Raw genomic sequence first — 22,337 nt, 5'->3', positions numbered from 1 at the left:
TATCCGGCTTCTACCTCTTTTCCGAAATCAATGGTGAAGATGGGGGAAGACTGGGCGGGCCTGGTGGTGTTGTGATGATGGTGATGATGAGCCCACTGTTCATGCTTCCTTCTGAACAGATCTTCATAGCCCAAAGGAACACGACCATAGTCCTGAAGCAATTATTGGATAAAGAGGACAAAATTAGAAAAAAATGCAACAGATTATCATATAACCATCTCCGTAACACTCATATTTACAAATAATGATAGTTCAGTGCAAATGCCATTGGATAATGAACGCATGTGACAGAAGTCTGATCAATTCATTATGAAAACATGAATAATGAAGCTCTTTGAGGAGTCAGTTGCATCTTTGGAGTTTTACCTTGGGAAAAGAGATTGCATCAGGCAGAGATGCATTTACTGACAATATGAAGTATGAAACAGATATAGATTGTGTAATTTCAAAAGCTTTTGTGCTTTTTGTGAAATGTTTGTTAAAAAAGGCAGTTTGGGTTTTACGCATTAGTTTATCTTACACTATTAGGACCTTACAGTTTTTGTGCCCCACCATATATTTCACACACTTTTCTGTATCCGCTCAATATTGCATATACAGAATTCCTTCCTTCCTTCTTGGAATTTGCTCACAGTAGTGCCTGCAGGGGTTCTGTTGTGGAAAAACCCATTAAATGCTCTTCAATATGTTCTTTCCAACTAGGTGAATAACTGGACTGAAATTGAGTGTCTAAGTTACCAAGAATAAGACTTGAGAGAGGATCCAGATTTCAGTAGATTTAATTAAATAATTGCATGTAATAGGGTCAAAACATACATGAGGTGTCTCGATGCAGAATGACAATGAAACAAAGGAAGCATAATGATTTTAAGGCACAAAGGATGATTCATTCTTACGATTCGACTAGACAAAAACATCTTTAAGGTTGTTTTTTTTAGCAGACTAAACTACCAGTCTGTACACCCTTGGGCCAAGGCTATATTTTGCTGCTCTGAGCAGTTTTGATTTAATCAAGTGGCCAAGGATAAATTTTCCATCACAGGTTCCAGTGTTAATGTGACTAACGTTTGGTTATTTTTTTTTTTTTAAACAGAGAGCCACCCCCCACACGCACAGACACACACCCACATTCAAACAATTGTTTTCAAAAGTGTGTCTTGCATTACCAATCATCCAATTCATCACAGATAATGTAGCCATAAAGGGCACTAATTGTAAACGATGCCACAGTACCGCAACAGATTTCACTTGTGAAGATAATGGAGATCTGAAATGGAGAGAGAGGCGAGTGGGAGAAGCAAAGACATTTCTGGGTGAGAGGTGGGTGGACCATGATGGAGGTAAACTCTCATACTGTAACTATGTGACTGGAAGGAAGATATGTGAGGTTAAGTGTGGGTGTAAAAACAATAAGCGAAGAAAAGAAAAAGCTGCCCAGACAAATAAAAGAATCATTTTAAGTCAGAGCGCAACTGATTAATACACTATACTATGTGTCATTGGATGTAAGTATATTTTAAAAGATTTAGTTTTTTCAGATTTCTGTGGACTCATCAAAATGTTTATGACTATTTATTTTGAAGAAAGCTTGAGTTTTGTTGCATCCTTTTTTTTGAATAAAGGAGAGACACATATGGAGAAGCAAATAAAACTGTATCCCTCCGCCCAGTCAAAAGCAAGCACTCCCCAGGCCGTGTTATAAGCTGTGCAATATCTCACATACCCTGTGCAGCCCTGGACGGTGTTCAGCTCCGGAACAGTAGTTGCTATCTAAAGAGTTGAATCTCTCCCTGAGTGGAGGCTGGTAAACAGTGGAATGCAGCACCTCTGGAGGCAACGAGTTACTCCTTGCATCCTCTCTGTGGTAAAGCTGTAAAAAGCAAACATTAACATAAAATAAAGCTTGTACCATATTTTCTGCACTATAAGCCGCTACTTTTTTCATAGGTTTTCAACCGTGCGGCTTATACAAAGGTGCGGCTATTCTGTGGATTTTTCTTCCACCGCTCGGGGCGCTCTAACTGGAATTAGAATCAAAACTAAGACAAAATAAATGCAAACAGATTAATAGATACAAAAATACGGGTTATTTTCTCTTGGTTCTGTCCCGTTTTAATCAGCAAAGTTGCTGCCGTGTTAAAAGACACTGTTAGGAAAGGATCTATTTAGGTACAAACATGTACATCATTTACAGTTCAAAATCCTTCTGTACATGTAGGAAATATCTAATCTAACAACATAAATATCTGCGGCTTGAATATCTTTTTTTTATTTTTTTAAATAGACTGGATGCGGCTTATATACAGGTGCGGCTTGTATATCTTTTTTTATTATTATTTTTTTTTAAAATAGAGCAGATGCGGCTTATATGTAGGTGCAGCTTATAGTCCAGAAAATACGGTAATTATTAAGTTAAGTGGCAGTATGATAAATAACAAATGCGTTACCTGAGGCCTCCATACTCTCCTGCTGTCATACAGGGGAGCATAAACACCATGAGCAGGGGCCAAAGGCCCGTACTGAGGCTGCCCTGGGTGGGGATGGAGGGTCGGAGCTCCCAGTCGATCTCTAGAGAGGTGTGGCGGGTACCCCGAAGAGGTGGAAGAAGGAGGGTGTGGTGTCTGAGGGTCGTTTGGGTAAGAAGATGACGGAGGGCCCAGGGAAGGTGGCAGAGAAGATTCTGGGACATGGGAGGATCGGAGGAAGCGAGCCATACAAGGCTTCTGAGAAGGATGGAGAGTAGATGGGTGGTAGGAACCTGCTGGAGAATAACAGAAAAGGATTTGTACTCGTTCGAGCAGAAAATAGCATAGTTTACAGGGAAAATATCTATGTTAAATTACACATTTTCAAAGAAATAGACTCACAGGGTGGTTGATAGTGGACTGTGTCGTAAGCCGGGTGGGGCTCCTGGTAGTACAGCTCTGACTGAGAGGGATGTGGTGACGGCAGAATGAACTGACCGTGTCTGGGCATTTGAGCACTACTTTCAGCATGGCCAGCTGAGCTCGAGGGAGACGATGCTGATGAGTGGCTGACAGGAGTCCTGGGAGGAGAGATGGGTTTCCTAGGAAGCAGAGTCAGGGAGATAGAGCAGGATGAATCAGAAATCTGAAAAATCTTTTACCAAAAACACAATGATATGGAATTTTAAATACCGTATTTTCTGGACTATAAGCCGCACCTGTATATAAGCCGCATCCGCTCTATTTAAAAAAAAAGATATGCAAGCCGCAAATATTTATGTTGTTAGATTAGACATTTACTACATGTACAGAACCATTTTGAACTGTAAATGATGTACATGTTTTTACCTAAATAGATCCTTTCCTAACAGTGTCTTTTAACACGGCAGCAACTTTGCTGATTAAAACTGGACTGAACCAAGAGAAAATAACCGGTATTTATTCATCTATTTATCTGTTTGAAATCTGCTTCTATCTACTTCTATCTGCTAAAGAAGAAGTAGCGTATTCTTCTTTGCATTTATTTTGTCTTAGTTTTTATTCTAATTCCGGTTAGAGCGCCTGAGCGGTGGAAGAAAAATCCACAGAATAGTTGGTTGGCATGGTTCAAAACCTATGAAAAAAGTAGCGGCTTATAGTCCAGAAAATACGGTATGTGCAAATATTGACATGTAGTAACTTGGAAATGTGCTTTTAGAACAATAATATAAATGCATATAAACAAGGTTTTCACAAATCTTAGCTCTTTACAAAAAGTAATGCCATGCTGGTAGTAACACTAAGATTGATGTGTTTAAATGTACAAACAATAAACAGAGGATTAATCGCACTGTTCTGTTGACTGCAACGTGGTTCTCTTGGCTCCAGTCAGCCCGTTGGAGCCATTAGCCCCACTGATTCCGTTTGGTACCGCTATCTTCCTTTCCTCTGCCATGTCCACCCCTCTGGAGATCAGCTGCAGGTGAGTCAGGCTGGAGACTCCCTCTGTCACGGCGATAGTGTTCTCCCCTGTGCATTTGAGGCTCGGGCCTACTCCTGCGGACACATCTGTGCGGAGGCCGCTCTCCACGGTGAAGGGTTTATTCATAACGCCCGGGGCTAGAGGGAATCCACGGCCCACAGTGCTGGTCTTCTTGTTCCTCAGTCTAAATCTGTGAGGAGGAAGCATGGCGGGAAAAGTGAGAAGATTGACAAAGATTAGACATGGATGACACTTAAAACAATACACTGTTTAATCTCTTGTATGGAGCTGCTCGGTAGCACAGTGGTTAAAGCAAGCGGCTCATATACTGAGGCTACAGTCCTCCTGCAGCGGACACAGGTTCGAACTAGGGCTGGGCCATATGGACTAAAAGTCATATCTCGATATTTTCTAGCTAAATGGCGATACTTTATATATATCTCGATATTTTTTCTGTGCCTTAATTGCACTATAGCATAGCATCTCTGTTAGCTTCATTTTTTTCTGAGGCAAACCCTTAAAAAAACAGTCAGTTTTAATACAAAGCCTCGTGCCAAATGTCACACAGGTTCCTTTATTAACAGAGGTCTGCACAATATCAAAATGTATAAAACAAATGAAATAAAAATAAACTGCCTATATATATAGAATAAAAATGCTTCTTGAATAAAATAAAACAAATATCCATTTCCTGCATAACAATTAAATTAAAATACACTGTGCAATTAATACAATGTAGACAGTAACAGGCAGACTTTTCCACTGAGGTTGACAGTTGTGCAAATAACAAAACATTTGTGCAAATCTCAAATAAAACATTCAAGTCAATTTGTCACAAAATAAGCTATATCAAAATCATTACAAAAAAAATGTAAAAAAAAATAAATAATTTTATTTATTTTTTTTTTAAATCGATATAAACGATATTGTCTCGTACCATATCGTGTATATCGATATATATTAAAATCTCGATATATCGCCCAGCCCTAGTTCGAACCCCTGCGCACCTTTGCTGCATGTCATCCCCATTCTCTCTCTCTACCCCCTTCCTGTCTGCAACTTCAATAAAGGGCCACTAGAGCCACAAAAAATCTTTAAAAAATACATAAATAATCTCTTGTATGAACTATGTGGAACACTGCATTGCAAAAAAAAGCAGAGTTTGTGTGGGTGCTCGCTTACTTCTCGAGCTCATCTTGTGTGTGTGCAAATGTGCAGTTGGTTCCTCGAGGACAACCGCCCTGCTGACGAAGATCCCGGCACATGCTGGTCTTATACTTGCTGTTGGCCTGAGGCTGCACAAGGAAATGAAAATTAACATACAGTCCTCAATATTTTTTTTTTCAATGCAGACCAATCAACTCTGGAAAATAATGATTTTAATAATTTTTACGCCTCTCTGCATCCTCGCTTGCTTTGCTGGGACAGTGCAGGGTATTTGTGGGTGCATGGGCTGAACTGCCTTCCGGACCTCACAGACTACACCTGTGATGGTCAGGCAACACTACCACTCTTGCTGCTGTAACTCAGTTTATTTTTCTCACTTGTATAGTCTCCATTTTGTCGCAGCCCAATGAACCAAGTTGTTACATAAATCAGATGTTTTCCAGAATCCTTTGAACTTGTTGTGGAGACTCAACTTTTAAGTTTCTTTAGAGCTGCTTAAAGTCATCCATAACCTATACCAGTGCCACGTAAGGATTATGTAATGCATGCCAAGAACATGCGTTTCATGATCGCTACTCTTGTGACAAATAAAGGCTGATAATTTACATCAGATGAGCAAGCATAAAGTTAAGTGCTGCAGCTGTATGTTGAACATTTATATTAGCATTATGGATGCCTATGTAATGAGCCATGAGTCTGATTTAATAAGTTATTTTGACTTTTGTATTAATGAAGCGTCTTCCCACCTTTAGTGTTTCACTCCTGAATGTTGCCGTCGGTGTAACTCGAATGCGTTTGAGCCACACAAGCTGCAATCAATGTGTATTTAACACTTCGCTAAACATTGTAGGTCTAGTTTCATGTTGGACAGGATGTGCATCCATGGCATTCGTGTTGCGGTGGCAACAGTTCACCTTTAGACTATTATTCACTAGCTTTGGTTCATACAGTAACTTCGTAAGTACTCTATTTGGCTTGTAGCTGTTAAAACTCATTTTGTACTGGTTACTCATTGCTGTTTTGTGTTTCCAGTGTAGCAGCTTTGTTTTGCCTCAGTGCATCCATGTAGTCTGGGGAAGCCTTTGTGTAACTATACCCTCCATTACAATGTAATTCCTTTTTTTTTTTTCCTTTTTCTATAGACCTGTTTCTTTCTTTTATCTTATGTAACTTTTTTATCCTGTAGCCTATGTGATTGTTTTTAACCCTTGCTACGAGTACTTGTGCTTATGTAGGAATTTGTTTTTATTATTGTACTGAATGTAAGAATGCGTGGACTGTGATTTTTGCACTTGCACTTTTGTCCTCCCGCAACGAAGTTCCTAACGGAAAAATAAAGTACTTTTGAGTTGAGTTTGAGTTGAATGTAATAAATGGACGCACTGTTGTATTTTTGCACTAGGAAGGAGTGCATTAAGCCTAAAGTTTCATCTCTCACTCCTGCTTATGTCCTTGTAAGCTATTGTAGTTGTTCTTTCTGCTACTAACTGAGAGAGTGTGGCCAGGTAGCCTGCTGCCATATTTACTGTGAGTGTGACTGCTATCATTATCATTACGAGAATGGCTAATGCTGTCTGTGCTGCTTCCCTCTACACTTAGTAAAGAGAGGATGTGTGACTTAAGTCTCTCATTTAGGAAGTTACTACAATAAGTTTAAAAGATACCCAAAGTGGAAAAAGCTACGATAGTTAATTTCCCTCAATTTTTTTTTTTTACTTTTTAAATTGGTTAGAAATATCAGAAATGACTATCATACTTGATACTTTCAAGACATTCATATTCCCACAACCATGCTACACAATAATTCATGCTAGACTGTGCTCAAAGACCATGTTATAGCTATTAAACTGTCTTGGAAACCATAACCAGGTGGAACAAAATATCTTGAAGGAAAACACTGCTTTGCAGTGTCTGCAAATAATTTCTTCAGGAAACTGTGTTTAGTTCCTAATCAGATCACATGAGCATGACCTCGGACCGTCAGCGTACCTGTGGAGTGTCGTGGCTCTTCTTGCTAAAGTTCTGAATGAATTCCACCAGTCCATGAACCACCAACTTTACAGCCAGCATTACATTTTCCAGCTCTGCCCATGATGGTGTGGGAGCATCTGCACATAGATAAATCAAACAGAATCTGATTAGCAGAGATTCTCTAAAAGATATTACAGTACACAAAGCCTAGATATGAGAGGAAAAAGGTTCTACACGAAAAGCTGCTAATATTAATTTTGTTATTAATTCTGCAAAAAATTAATGTCCTTTTAGGGGTAAAATAAGTATTTTTGAATTGAAATTAATAGAGGTATGCATGTCTGCCTCATATTTTATGATATATTTCTGAAATATATATTTCTGAAAACATCAAAAGTCAAGCTTTTGGAGCACCTAATTTACATTCCTTGTTTTGTTGTCATCTTTTTGTCATGGTCTTATTACTGTATCTAACAAAGGCAAAATAAATAAAGAAAAATGCTCCTAAAAAAAAACAACGTATTATCTTCACGCTGATGTGAGGATGAGGAAATGTCAGATGAACACCAGCGTCTGAATTTGAACAAAAGCACCAGGCTGGCACTGCCAATTTAGCCTCTTTACTCTTTGGATAATGAGTTTCTGAACGATTTCAGTTGAAAGCCATGGTGCATGTAGGGACAGCATCCATTTAGAAGCACTGAATGACATTACAAGCAAATACGGGTCGTGTTACACTATATCATAACACAAACTGAAATAGAGTAACAATGTGTAATCATTTGGCAAAATGACAGAAACGGGTTTAAAACGAGTCACAGCACTGGGTTTGTTTCTGAGTGTTGAATGACTATATCTAAAGTTAATCAAACATCATGCTTACTATTTATTAGAATATATTCAAAATATGGTTAGCATTCATTTCACACTTGTGAAATACAGTTGAACATGCGAGTTCCCCTTAAGTGTTTTCTCTTATTTTTAAGATCCATGCTGCTCATGTTTCAGCTTTGACCTAAGTGAAGTACCTGGGTTGTGGTCTATGTTGGCTAGAAGCTCTAGGTGTGGTCTAAGGCTTGTGAGGTTCGCAGGGTCTCCCGTCCTCTGCAAAACGATTGTCAGTTCCTGAACGCTTTTTGCAAATGACTCTGGAGACTGCAACTATAACATATGTGAAGGAACACGATAGTTAGTCTTTTAAAAAAAAAGAAAAAGATCAAGAGCAGTTAAATGCATTTAATCCATGCTTCCTCCATGCAGGCTTGTTAGAAACACCATTTAAAATGTCCAGGTTTATCCAGCGGTCATGGCTGCTAAAAACTAGTCTTTTTTTATGACTTTATTAGTCATTTCAGTAAAATAACATACAACAATAGCACACTAGTAAGTGTATATACTGACAACATGTGAGCAATTAAAAGAAAAAAACTGAAAGAAAATAACAAAATTAAAACAGTAATTGTGAAAGGAAAAAAGAAAAAAAAAAAGACATGTACAGTACAGACCAAAAGTTTGGACACACCTTCTCATTCAAACAAATGTGTCCACATTTTTGGCCTGTACTGTACAAGGTTACATCATCACAAACAGGTCAAGCAATTCAACCGAATGAACTGTATACGTCAATGGTTTATGTCGGAGAAATATCGTCATTAAAGTCGTCCATTCTGTTCAACAGCCTGTGCAACAATCTTTCAAAGGCTGCTCGTTGGCCGAGAGAGACGTGCCACTGGTGAAAAGTCAGAGTTGCTGGGGCCTTCCACACTCACCAAGAGTTTCCTCCCCAGTATGATAACAGTCTGAACTATTGATATGCAGATCAATACTGAAATATCGATACTTCCGATACCAGATCTGTATGCTTTAAAATGGATTCTCAAATAAAAATATTGATACTTCTGATATTCAGTTATTTGTGGTAATGTATATCATTAACAGGAATATGGTGGAAAATAACTAAACTATTCTGTCTAAATGACACGCTGCTGGTAGGAACTACTTTTTTTCATTTTTATAGTAGTTCCTTTTATGGTAGCGGGCAGACTCAGACTCTGCTAACTCAAAACAGAGGAGTCCCCAAGTACATAAAGCCTATAAGTAACAGAGATGCCCTGGAAAACAACCTCCTCTGTCTCCGTGTGAACAGAAGATTAGTATCTCTGAATTTTGGGGCATTCCCAAAGCAGATGCAAAAGTGTACCACTATCATTCTGTCACTTCCAACATGCAGTTCATTGCAAGCTTTTCGGGAGATTTTAGAGCATCGTTTTAATATAAATGCCCCAGAAACCAATCTGCCAGATGCCTAAGAGAAGAGATGCAGTGATTGTTAAAAAATATTCTTAAAGACATTCCTGGGAATCGTAACGGCACCTTGTCAATGATGGACTGCATATGTGACTTGTGGACCAGGTCTCCATACAACAGAGAGGACCACTGCTCAGGTGAGATTCGCAGGCCTGCCTCCATGGCGATGTGGACGATCTGAGCGTCATGCTCTCTCCTCAGCGCCTCATAGGTACGAAACTCTTCCTTCAGCTGCATCAGTGAGGAGTCCTCGTCACGCTTTGTCACCTGATGGTGAGGCCAGGCCAGGAGACAAGAAAAAGCCAAGTAAGAGACAGGTGAAGGAGATGGGACAGACAGATGATCTTTGCACGAAGCCCCAAACCAAATGTCACTCCCATATGGGGGTAAAATTAAGTAAAGAACTCAACATTTTACGCCCTGGCACTTCTGAAAGCAGATGAACCGTGATTTTCTTGACAGTTTTTTTTTAAATAATAAAAGTTTTTCTGTACGTACAGAAAGCCAGTCTACAGAGTATGGGACTTTTCAAGCCCACACCAAACCTCTTTGAAGTAATTTCATGTATGCATTTCGCCCACAGTGAATATTTAATTGTTTGCAGAGCATGACTTAGTTATATAGTTAGTTACGGGTGAAATATTCTTTCAAAATTTCTTATAGTGGTACAGTGCTTGCAATATACAAAAGCTAACGTAATCCACAGACCTTTCTCTTTGCACGTATGTGGTGTCTTCAGACTTATAAACTCAAATTCAGATCATACAAAGGGACTCTCCCTTGTCAGAATCTGCCCTATGAGTAATCATCACGAGACACCAGTAAACACCCCCCCCCCCCCCCCCCCCCACACACACAGATCTGAAACACAATTAGATTTCCAGCACTACTGAAACTCCTGTTGCTCTCCATCCTTCTCTTTGATCCTGAGCATTCATCTATATTTCGCTGTATCTCTGCGCAGTCCGCCATTCCCCTGCCAGGGAGGACAGTGAGGGCAAATATAGACCGTGGTTACATCACACGCAGATAGCTTGCATTTCTGCCCTGCCAGCAATGTCTGACATCAAGTAACACGCCCAAAAATACATGCATACACAACACATCTCTACCGAGTCCAAACTGTAGATCGGACGCTTTAATGACATTAGCAGCACCAGTGGTAAATAGGAAGTGATAATATTAAAATGAAGCTGTTGGACTGGGTCATGCCGATTTAAAGATTAATCCAGAGCTTTAAGAAAGGGGAGGGCTTTCAAAAGTCCACTCAAATGCCTTGAATACATTCAGGGAAATGTTTTCTTATTCATTTCTAAGCTTCCTTTATTAAAACATTGCCAATACAATGATTAAAACTTTGGAAAATACTTCTTCTGGGCACCAGTGAGCATCAAATTGAGAGTTTTTATAAGGTTTGAGGGTCAAATGATCTTTTGATTGCTTCTTATTGGTTGGAATGGAGCAATGCATGTTCATATGCATGTTCATATACTGCACAGTAAGTAAACACATATTCATTTGTCTGTTTTGAAGCACCTTCATGTCGTCCATACCTTGAAGCAGGAGGCCCTGTACAGCAGCTGCACCACATGGCCTATGCTAGTTTTAGAGGCCTGGGGGAACCGTGCCTCCAGCTTCTGGACGACAAACAACACCAACACCTTCCTGGAAAGGGCTGATCCATCCTCCAGAGCCAGCAACACCAGCTTCAGAGCATCTTCTTGCATCGCTGATGAGGAAGAGTCAGAGTAAGACAGGGGATGGAGGGAATGATGGCAAAAGGTGGCAATGGTGGGGAGGGGAGAAAGTCAGAATGACAGAAGGAGAATATGAAGAAGATAGGAGACATTTTCAGCATAGACACATTCACTCATAAGTGAGCATGTACATCCACAGCCATATCCAAAGATCTAATGCATCTACCACAGGTGTCCTCAGATTTTCATTGAACTCGTTCTGTTATCATGGTGAGAATGTTATCCCAGTCAGAATCTGCCCTATGAGTAATCATCACAGGACACCAAGTGAATGCACCAAATAAGAGTTTGATGAAGAAATACAAACAACTCAAGCGATACAAAGGACTGATCATTTCAAAGCCAGCTCCTGGATGTTAGAAGTCCATTCGTTTAAAAAGGTTGAACATGTCTTTAAATGTTTACATTTAGCTGAATGTCTCATCGACTGCATGTATACCTGTCATGGAAAAATTAATCGTTTAATGTGTAAATTCAACGGTGTGTTGCCTGCCCCCTATTGGAGTCTCTCTTATCATATCCTACGAAACTTTCTAAAATCATGAAATTGGTTAACTGGTCTCTCAATGCAATTGACCAAATTTTCTCGACAAGAAGACAGGGAAAGGGGAGCCCTCTTGCCCCGACGGGACATTTGCTGCTGGATACACGACCAGGGACTCCTGGAGGATCGTGTTTCTATCCATATTGTCAGTCGAGGATTTTGAAGATGCCTTCACAATTGAAAAACATCGACAGCTATTCGGGCCCTTTCAGAGCTGCCTGGTGTGACTGAAGAGATAAACTGTGCGACCAACTCTCAGACTCAAACGTTGGGCGAGCAAAATCACTAACTGGATGTGATTCTTGAACAGAATCACAGGCTAGCTGCAGTTTTGGAACTCATTGGTAGGATGGAGAAGACCTTGGAGAAGTTGGAAGCTCGGCTTGGTGGGAATTGACCACAAATTCGTCTGATTGGAGTCGCCATTGAGATGAACCAAAGACTTAAGGCAGATGGAACATTTCTGGAGTTGGCCTGACCCTAAATACAATTGTTGAGACTACAATCTGACCTTGACAGAGCGGCTTGGCAGGCCAGCCTGGTCAAAATCTCTCTGGATGAATGAAAACAAAACGCTCTGGTCCCACTAGCCCTCCCCTTCCCCCCAGGACATCTGTGGACCTCTATCAGAACTGTACCGAGCCGTCTGATAACGTCAAGGACAATAGCTGAGAAATAGCTCTGGGTAGAGTTCACAGACTTACCACACACACACACACACACACACACACACATGCACATAATGATAAATACACTTTCCTCATTATCAACGCCTTCCCTGGCTCCCTCCCTTTCACCCCTCCTAACACCAGGTTGGAGAGCCATGCCATGAAGGCTGTGGTACTCACTTGGATGGCCGATGCTGGGAACCATCCCCCCCCTCCATCCCTGTATATTTATACACAGTGTGAAGATGCCTTTTTTCCCTTCCTCTATCCCAGTGTCATCCTTTCTCAGCTAATTGCACCAGTGTACCCATGTCATATGTTGTCATCTGTTTTGTCTTTTTTCTGTTGTATTGATGGGTTATACTGGCAGTTATTTCACTGTGCGAGGTCGCTGGCTCAGCAACAAATAAAGCTTTAATCTAATCTAATCTAATCTAATCTAATATAATCTAATCTAATCTAATCTAATCTGCGGAGTGCAAAATGCAAATACATTTTGTGAAACACATCAAAAACTGGAAATACAAATTAGCACTTCACTATAAAAAATGTCCACAAAGCATTCTTCCACAATGCAAGTCTTCAGCAACACTGTGAAATGTTTTCTTGTGTGAAATCTAATGCTCTGTTTTGTTTATCTAGTACGTGTATAGTTTTCTGTAGGATTTTTAATTAAATGTGGTTCTAGTTTCTCACGTGGTAGCATGTTTTCTGTGTCATTATTGTCTGCTGAAAAGCTTCTACTGCATTTTATTTTTGGTATTTTAGCCCAAAGCCAAAAACCCCTAGTTTCAGCACCTAAATTCTCCAGAATCACTAAACTTTTTTCAGCAGACTTGTTTAGTTGGTGATGACTGGCTGCAAGAGAAAAAGAAAATGTCTATTCCTCCTTTTCAAAATGGTTTATGCATTTGACCGTTTTTTTTCCTGTCAACTAATTCCAGACTTAACGGCATGATTTGAGTCTACAAGCATGGAGTTGATTATAATGATTTGTGAGCGATGTGAACACTTACCGGGTCCCAGAAACTGGCAGCCGCGGGCCCTCACTGCCGCCCAGAGGTTGGCAGAGAGCTGCTGGGGGTTCTGGTGCTGCAGGATGAGTTCAGTTACTGTTCGTTCCCCAAGAGACCGGCACGCCCGCACCGCACGCACACGGCCCTCTTCTTCCACCAGCTGGCAATTCACCAGGGTCACCAACTTCCTCTGCATAGGCCGACTGAGCACACTTGGACACAGATTTGTCACACCTGTAGGAAATGAAAACTCTGGAGTTAAACTGTACATCAGTGGGCGTTTAACTTCATTAGATATTTTTTAACTGTGCAGACATTGTCTTGGTAGAATCATATTAAAGAAAACCACTCACGTAACACAATCATCACAACCGGTTAAACTGTGCATGAATTCAAAGGCTCATCTTGCATCCAGAGTAGGGCTGGGCGATATATCGAGATTTTAATATATATCGATATATTTTCAAACGGGATATGGTACGAGACAATATCGTTTATATCGATTTAAAAAAAATAAATAAATAAAAAATATATATATTTTTTTTTTTATGATTTTGATATAGCTTATTTTGTTTTAATTTAATTGTTATGCAGGAAAGGAAGAAGCATTTTTATTCTATATATGCAGGCAGTTTATTTTTATTTCATTTGTTTTATACATTTTGATATTGTGCAGACCTCTGTTAATAAAGGTACCTGTGTGACATTTGGCCCGTGGTTTTGTATTGTATGTAAAAATGAAGCTAACAGAGATGCTATGCTATAATGCTTTGGGGGAAACCCCAATTATGGCACAGAAAAAATATCTATATATATCGAGTATTGCCATTCAGCTAGAAAATATCGAGATATGACTTTTGGTCCATATCGCCCAGCCCTAATCCAGAGTTCCTTTTTTTATCATTAATGTTTTGGGTTTTTTTTTTTTTTTTTTTTTTTTTTTTTCATTAATGTTTCTTAAGAACCCCAATATAACGCAAGTATGAACTGTGAAATAATGTCACTAGCAAAATAAAACCAGAAAATACTGTTATTCAACAGGAACTGGAGCTTAATTTTCCTGCACTACCATAAAAGTACAGAAGCTTCCAACATTGTGATTGTATAAGAATCAAGACTGCCAAAATACTGTACCCAGGCAACTCAACTGCAGCCCCCGCAGTCTGAATGTGAAAACTCTTATTGTCTTATTGTCCAATGCACCATCATTAGATTCACAAATACACACAGTCAGTACCTTTTGCACCGCTGATGGGTTTCAGGTAGAGAGCCAGTTCTTCTACACAGACCTTGCAGACCTCATAGTGCTCAACCTCTGCTGCACTGCTCAGGCTTACTGGCTTAACATCTGGGACCTAGGATCGTCACACACACAAGCATCAAAGATACGCACATACATTAAATAGATGAATTCAAAGCTCGAGCCTCAGGATCACTCATCTAAACGGCACCTCTCTGTTTCCCTCACCTGAGTTCCGACCAGCTGCAGCAGGGCACAGTTGACCGGCAGCAGGTCGATGTCGGTGCTGATCGGCGTCTGATCAAACGGGCAGGCCTTGCGGTGCAGTTTGTGCAGGCAGGTCTTACACACCGTGTGGGAGCAGCCAAGACTAATGGGCTGGTGCCCACTGCTGTCAAACTCATTGAAGCAGATGGGACAAGACAGGAACTCTGTCCACTGGGCCGCCTGCACTGGCATCCTGCAACTATGCCACTGAAGGAGAAGTCACCAGATTTATGGGGAATGCATATCAACAGGCAACAGCAGCTGCTCACCAAGGCCAACGGTGACTGTGAGGGAGGAGACAATGAGTAATTTTAACAAGGTTTTAGCTCACTGGACTCTATTAGACACTCATAAGCCATTCATAATCAATTGCAAATTGTACTGTTGTAGTTCAGATCAGCTCCTTTGGAAATATTGATGAATGTAGTTGTCAAAATGAACTATATTTTTACTATTATGTATAATCAACAGGACAGTTAAATAGAGATCAACTTTAGTAGATAAATAATCTTCATAAAAACAACCCCAGGCATTATATATCAGAACATTAAAGGATGCAACAGAAACACTGAGCGTCTCGTATGGCATTGGTGTGCGTCATGCTCAGCAAATGAAGGAGCTGCATCAATATTATTGCTCCTATGACTCCTTTAAACACAATGAGCAGTTAACTAAGTACAGAGGCCCCCCTGAGCATCTCTTTCTATTACAGTCATAAATTTACTGGACACGATGTGGGCTACGTTCTTAAGCAAAGTTACTGCCAATTTTCCCAAAGACATAGAGCATTAAAATACAACACCGCTATGTTAACACGCATTATTTCTAGTCCAGATCTACAGCTTATGTATTGCATTACAGCCATAACTAACCAGTGAAACGGATATCAACAAAAAGAAGAAAAAGAAAATTAATTGAGTACACTATATGTAAAAATCTTAGTTTTTTTGAAAGAGATTAGTCAAGACAGCAAGATATCTTGTTGGAATCCGAAAGAAACATAGAAGAGAAGACATGTTCCTGCACGAGAGCCCAGAAATTGATGCATGTGATTGAACGCTGAGTGAGTGTTAAGTGTGCGAGCGAGTGATACCAGCACAGCAGAACCATCCTGGCTTCCCGTTTGCTTCTGTTAAAACATGCCTTCACTATTCACTCAGTCACTCTTATGACGGCCGAGTCTATGTTGAATTACAATAACACTGATAGAGCACATCAGCTTGCGGACAAAAGATAATCAGACACAGAAATGCAGGACACAGTGGGCAGAGGCCCATTGTACCAACATCCTGTTTCAGTGGAAGTTTGTGAGATAAATTCTCACTGTTTATCTCAACTGTTCCCAAACATCTTCTACAAGTGACTCAGTCAGCTCATACATGTGAATGTTTATATCAGAAAATCAATAGGTCCCAAGGATGTTCTGACCTGAGTCTACTATTACAGCACGTGTCAAGTGTATTCACAACTGCATGGCTTCCACTCTTGAAAAGGAAGGACTTGACAGACTCTGGAATTCACTCGTTCCAAGTTTATTTGACATAAACAGGGTGAAGAAGGATGAACAGGTAAAAAAAGAAACCTTTAAATACACAAAACTAACCCAATGTAAATAAAATTCAGCATTTAACAAAGATTCATCATCAAGGTAAGTATAAAGATAGGTATATTTTAAAGGGTAAGTCTATTTTACACATGTAAGTACATTTCATACCTACATTTTACCTAAGGCTAACTCAAATAAAGTATATAAGCAAAAGCTGTAGTTAAAATGCAGCATGCAGCATATTGTCACATGCACAGGCATGCAACTGCACATATAGACGGCTCACCGCAACAGTGAGACAAACAAGATTACACATGTAACTCATCAGATGGCTATCACCGTCATGGGAGTGGAAGGAAAAATCGAAACTACTCCTGAGAGATGACTAATATGTGTATCTTCTCCAAAAAGTAGTTTTACTTTTGCATACTTACAAATATGAGCGAGATCACAGACATTCATTCGCTAAATGTTATAAGCTCTTCAAAAATCTCAATTACAGCAATAAAACCAATAAATTAGCAAACCTCATATAATATTTAAACATCAAATTATTTAAAATCCTATTCAATGGTTACTTGAAATACAGGTTAAGATTGTTATTTGTGGCACAATTAACACACTCTCATAATAAAAAACCAGTTGACAGCAGCTTTCTTGAAAAAGTACTTTTCTTTCCAGTCTCACTGCATCTTTGAATCGTAATGTATTACTGCAAATAAACTATGCAGTTCAGACCTGAATTCTTGTTCATTTGACACACATTTCTAGCATCAGCTTTGTGTGTAAATTAGACAATTATATCTTTCCCAGAAGGTAAAATTGATTGAAATATGAATATCAAAGCTTGCAAGTAGGACAAAAGCCAAATGGAAAAATCCCATCAGATCAGCAGGTCCTGACTTGCTGCTTCCTTTGAACCACCAGTGTTTTCTTTCACACTTATAACTTCAGCGATATTAATCTTTTATAGCATTTGACAGTTTTACAGTGAAGCAAAAAAATCAGCAGTAGTTAGAGGACAATACACACACATACATTTTCTACTTTAAGAAGGAAACTTGGGTTAATTTTGCTTGTAATTTTTGATAGATGAAAATTAAAATCTTGGCAATAACATGATCGTAACTTCAGTGAAACAGTTGAAGAACAAAGTTCACCGTCGTCATATCCGTTAAGAGCACAATGGCATTTTTACATTGGGATCACTATGTGATCAGATGTGGTGTTGCTACAGTGGCTTTAAAGAAATATATTTTCAACAGACTAAAACCACATATTTCAACATACAAGACAACAACTGATGCATTTTAGCAAGGTGATAAATTGGTCCCATTTCTGAAAAGTCTCAAAAATTAACTTTGGCTCACTTGATTTATGAAGAACAAGTGAAATAATGCTTAAAATAACAACACCACTAACCCAAATAAGGGAGTCTGGATCAATCTGGGCTTTATCAACGTGCACTCCATAAAAAATAGCCACTTTGTCTCACATCTTGTACTTATGCCAGAGAAGTGCCTCTTCTTGTAGCATTTAGTGTTTTTAGATACTGACTGACCTCCTCCCTGCTGTGCCATCCCAGCAATAAAAGCAAAGCAATTCACAGAATGCAGGCAATCGGCAAACAGTCCACCTGTCTGTTACATCTGTTCAAACTTCTCATCATAACAACAACTGGTGGCCTCACGGGGGAGGAGCCATAGTAAATGCTAAATCAAAAAAAAAAAAAAAAAAAAAAAAAATCTGTTCAAATGATTTTGGAGATGAAGTCGTGAAATAATAAACACATGTTAAGTTAAAAAAAAAAAAGAAAAGTACTGACAATACCAGTTTTGGACTCGAATACAACCCGTGTGCTAAGCAGTTTCAGTCAACTAATTAAAAAAAAAACACACACAACAAAAAAAGGACAAAATAAAATAAAACAAAAATGACGGCTAATTTTGGTTTAAAAATAAAATAAAAAAGAGAAGCAAGGAAGAGCTTATCTAAGAGTGACGCACGTGCTATTTTCCTAAGAAATATCCCCCCTATTCTGCCATATAAAGTCTTTTTTTAATCAATTTGTATTATATGTGGCATATAAAGTCCACGGCAACGTGACTGGTAGAACCCGGTCCATGTACGCACCTTCTGCACCGCTCGCGCTGGCTGCTTGGCCGCGTGGACAGCTCCGCTCTGTCCTCGCGCCTCATATTTCCTTCCGCGGCGAGCTCAAATATAACACCGAACACTGCCATTGAAGCCCACAAACTGTTGAACCCGAGTCTGAGAAAGAGTGCGGTAATAATCACGTGAAAAAAAAAAAACTATTTTTAAAAGATGTAGGCTACTAGGGAGTGATTTGAAAAGTAGGTGGGGAGTTTTACCTTGGTGCGTAAAACCGGATGAAACTCTATATGTGTGTGTGTGTGTGTGTGTGTGTGTGTGTGTGTGTGTGTGTGTGTGTGTGTGTGTGTGTGTGTGTGTGTGTGTGTGTGTGTGTGTGTGTGTGTGTGTGTGGGTTGGGGGGTTGTGTGGCAATGTGTGTTGCGGATTAGGGAGGGGTTCAAATTATCTTGGGTACAATTTGTAGCCGTGATTCACACGCTGCAGTCACGTTGACAACCACCTGTTCCTGTCCTGTGCAACTGCTGCACTCTTACTTTACAAAGGGCCTCAGACAGAGTGCATCTTTAGCTCCCATGGAGAGTGTGTCCTGGCAATCTCTCATTTCAGGCACATCCTATTGGGCCAACAAATACTGTAGATTACTTTACATCATAAGCCTTGCACCCAATATCATGGTTTACACAATACTTGTAGTATTGGCCTGAATGGATCATTACTTTTGTATCACACACACACACACACACACACACACTAGAATAGTGATGAATGCTTCTAGTCTTGTGACACCAGAAGTGGGCGTGTATTGCCACAGCAGACCACAACTTCCTGAACAAGATCCTCTTCTACAACAATTACTTTAAAACGAGGAAATCCACCAAACAGAGAATATGACATTTGAACGTCAAGAAAGGAGCATCAAAAAGATGCATCAAATTAAATGTGAGCAAAATGCATATTAGGTTGTTGAAATTGTTAAAAGAAAGGCCTTGTAGTGGAGGATGAGAAGTACAATGTGTCTTTACAGGAAAAAGTTGGCCAGCCATCATCTGGCTCTGGATCCCCCTGCGTCTTCCTCCTTGTGTGTGGGGAGGGATGTGGGGGTTTCTTTTTGGCATGTTTCAAAGGGAGACAGCGACAGAAAGAGACTGTTTTTAAAGAATGCTTTTAAGAGAAAAGAATATCCTTACAATGGGATTTGGCACTTTTTTTTTGGAAAGAATACGTATTACTTTTGTTTTATTTGACACAATTTCCTGATGGGTTAATGAGATGTGTGTATACAGCTTTGGTAAAAACGTGTTAGCATGTTTATAGCTCTGTTCATAGCAGCAGGTTTTGGAGTCAGCCACTTAACACCACCCTTCTCTACAGCCAAGAGCAAACCATCTACTTCCGGGTTGAGGCTCATGTGGAACTAGGTGTTGTTGCTTTTCCTCAATTCACCACTGAAGACTGGCTCGAAAACCAAAACAATGTACATTGACTCCTGCGTTAACATGCCCAACTTTATAGCAGAAATAAATATAGCCTCGTTCAAAAAATAATTTTGGTCTCAACCGTTTGATTTGACACCAACTCTGTGGGGGTTGTACCATGCCAGGAGAATTAGTGTATTAGTGGTGACTTCAAACACTCAAAATATATGGTCTCAAGTGCAGAAAAAGTAGGGTTGTTTTTTTTTAAAACTATATCCCCTTTAAGGGCATCTGAACGAGGGACAGAGGTCCTTTTGTAATTTTTAGCTCAGTGACTCACCAATTGGTGCAGAAGTTGAGTCTCTTTTAAAAAGATTACACTTGCTTGAGTACTTCTTCATTCTCTTATTTTCTTCTCCATTCTTGCTGTCTTTAGTCTCTTAATTGCCTCTGGCAACGATGTCCAATGTATATCTGCGAGCTAGTTTCATCTTTGTTGGTGACTGCGAGGGGAATCCTGTTACTTTGGCTAGTTTTTACAGATTGTAGGGACAGGAGATCTCAAAAATTAGACAATCCTTCTGAAAAGTAAACAACTATTGCTTCAAATGAAGTTGAAACTGATACTTTTACAACAAAAAAACCTTTGTGCTTCTTTAAATGTTGAGTTTGGTTATGTCTTACAGCAATGATTGGGTAACCAGGTTAGCTTAGCACTGTCACATTGACGGAGCTTTTAATCATGTCTGCCAAGGGAAAATCTTTTGAGAAAACTATTTTAGGTGTGCAATTCCAATTCTTACTGACGTTTTTCACTCTCTAGCATGTAGGGCTGTTCGATTAATCGATTTTAAATCATAATCGCGATTATGTAATTAGAACGATGTTAAAACGTGAAAATTGTAAAATCGATTTTTCCCTTTTTTTTTTTCAACTTATTTTACAGAGTTTTGCACTTTATTCATTCATTTTTGGTTTAATAAGAGCAAAGTTTGCACTTAAAGCCCAATGGGGCAAATGTTCAATAAAAAAACAGCATATTTGAAATCATTTCTTTGACTTTTGTCAATTCACAAAATAATCGTAATCGTAATCGTAATCGAAAATTGGATTTTGAGAGAAAAAAATCGAGATTTTATTTTTGGGCAAAATCGAACAGCCCTACTCGCATGTAGCTTGTTCGCTTTGTGTTCTTTGTGTTCTAGTTTCCCAAAGAAACATATATTTAGTACACATAGCCTAATGCAATGTGTAAAGTATATATAATGATACAGCAAAGGGTGCATTTTTACCTGGTTTAGTTTAACTCTTTTTCCTTATGTTCAAATAAACTTTCAAATCAAACAGAGAATCTGAAAACATCAAGACTGTAAGAGGGAGTGGCAGGAAACAATATATATTGCTGTCTGATCAAAGACGACTCAGATCAAAGAGGTAAAGCCACTACATATGAAAGATTAGCTTACAGTTAGAGTGAGAGCAAAGGTTGGGATGTGTAACCTTTATCATTTTATCAAATCTTGGATGCACTTCTAAAACTAAGAGATGTCACAAGGTTTTCATCTACAATATGTTCTACAGTATGTACAGTATGAAACAGAAATAAATTGTGCATTCAGTTTAAGTTTAAGTTTAATTCAGTGACACTATATACTCTCCATATCAATATTGTTTTTATTTTCTCCAACCTTGAACTACTTCCTTAGATTACTTCATACACCCATTAGATCACATTCAGTATATCTGTGTTTTTGTTCATGTATCACCTAATACATACAGAGTGAACTCGATGTCTGTCCCAACAATGAGAAGAAGGTACTTTTACAGGTATTTTTTTTTAATGGGGTTTTAGAGTCTGTGACTTCCTGGATAACAATCAAAAGAAAAGATTGATGACTCATCCAGTTATTTGGTTGTGAAGTGATTTGCAAAAAAGCACAATACAATGAATGATTTTCCTCGTCATGAATACATTTTATAAATGTAACAATTTTAAGTAAAAACACCAGCAGGACCAGCAGGCACCATAAAGGAAAAGTGCTATTTTCATGAGGTGGATAGGTAGCCAAAATCACAAAATAATTAAGAGTTAAGAAAAAAAATTGTTACAAAATAAAGGAGAATGAAATTTTTAATTATGTTGTATTAAACCAGTTTAAGTTATGAAAATCTCTGTATTTTCAGAAGGCTGCATATTTCGGTGCATCCACTGTTTCTGTTAAGAAACAGTGGGATTATTCATATCTGCGGTTTGCAGGAGTGTTAACTGCCAATATTTTTACTGACGACTGGGCTGCAGATCAAATGTGCAGGTTTCTTGCTAACATTGCACAGCCGTGCAGCTGGGAGTTTCTAACTGTACTGAGTTGTGAAATTTTAAGTTTGACACCAGATTAA

The 22,337-nt window shown here is 39.2% G+C and overlaps 1 protein-coding gene across 4 annotated transcripts in view; it reads right to left on the bottom strand.

Annotated features, from left to right (window-relative positions):
• rc3h2 (ring finger and CCCH-type domains 2) overlaps positions 1-22,337 on the bottom strand; it is a 33,614-nt gene that overhangs the window by 9,187 nt on the left and 2,090 nt on the right. For 2 of the 4 annotated variants that reach the window (XM_061734287.1, XM_061734284.1), the window contains exons 2-14: positions 14,826-15,148; positions 14,595-14,712; positions 13,358-13,591; positions 10,926-11,101; positions 9,439-9,639; positions 8,094-8,226; positions 7,084-7,202; positions 5,110-5,222; positions 3,797-4,117; positions 2,868-3,067; positions 2,448-2,761; positions 1,724-1,870; positions 15-152 (exon numbers count right to left, since the gene is read on the bottom strand). In XM_061734287.1, the coding sequence (XP_061590271.1) occupies positions 15-152; positions 1,724-1,870; positions 2,448-2,761; positions 2,868-3,067; positions 3,797-4,117; positions 5,110-5,222; positions 7,084-7,202; positions 8,094-8,226; positions 9,439-9,639; positions 10,926-11,101; positions 13,358-13,591; positions 14,595-14,712; positions 14,826-15,056 (2,445 nt within the window). In that variant the 5' untranslated portion in view covers positions 15,057-15,148. Of the gene's footprint in view, positions 1-14; positions 153-1,723; positions 1,871-2,447; positions 2,762-2,867; positions 3,068-3,796; positions 4,118-5,109; positions 5,223-7,083; positions 7,203-8,093; positions 8,227-9,438; positions 9,640-10,925; positions 11,102-13,357; positions 13,592-14,594; positions 14,713-14,825; positions 15,149-18,543; positions 18,615-22,337 lie in introns of those variants that run through there. The other 2 variants (XM_061734285.1, XM_061734286.1) reach the window with 2 other exon arrangements.

This window comes from Cololabis saira, chromosome 11 (assembly GCF_033807715.1).
Source record: "Cololabis saira isolate AMF1-May2022 chromosome 11, fColSai1.1, whole genome shotgun sequence".
Taxonomy (NCBI): Eukaryota; Metazoa; Chordata; class Actinopteri; order Beloniformes; family Belonidae; genus Cololabis; species Cololabis saira.
This window is presented reverse-complemented; position numbering and strand designations above follow the sequence as displayed.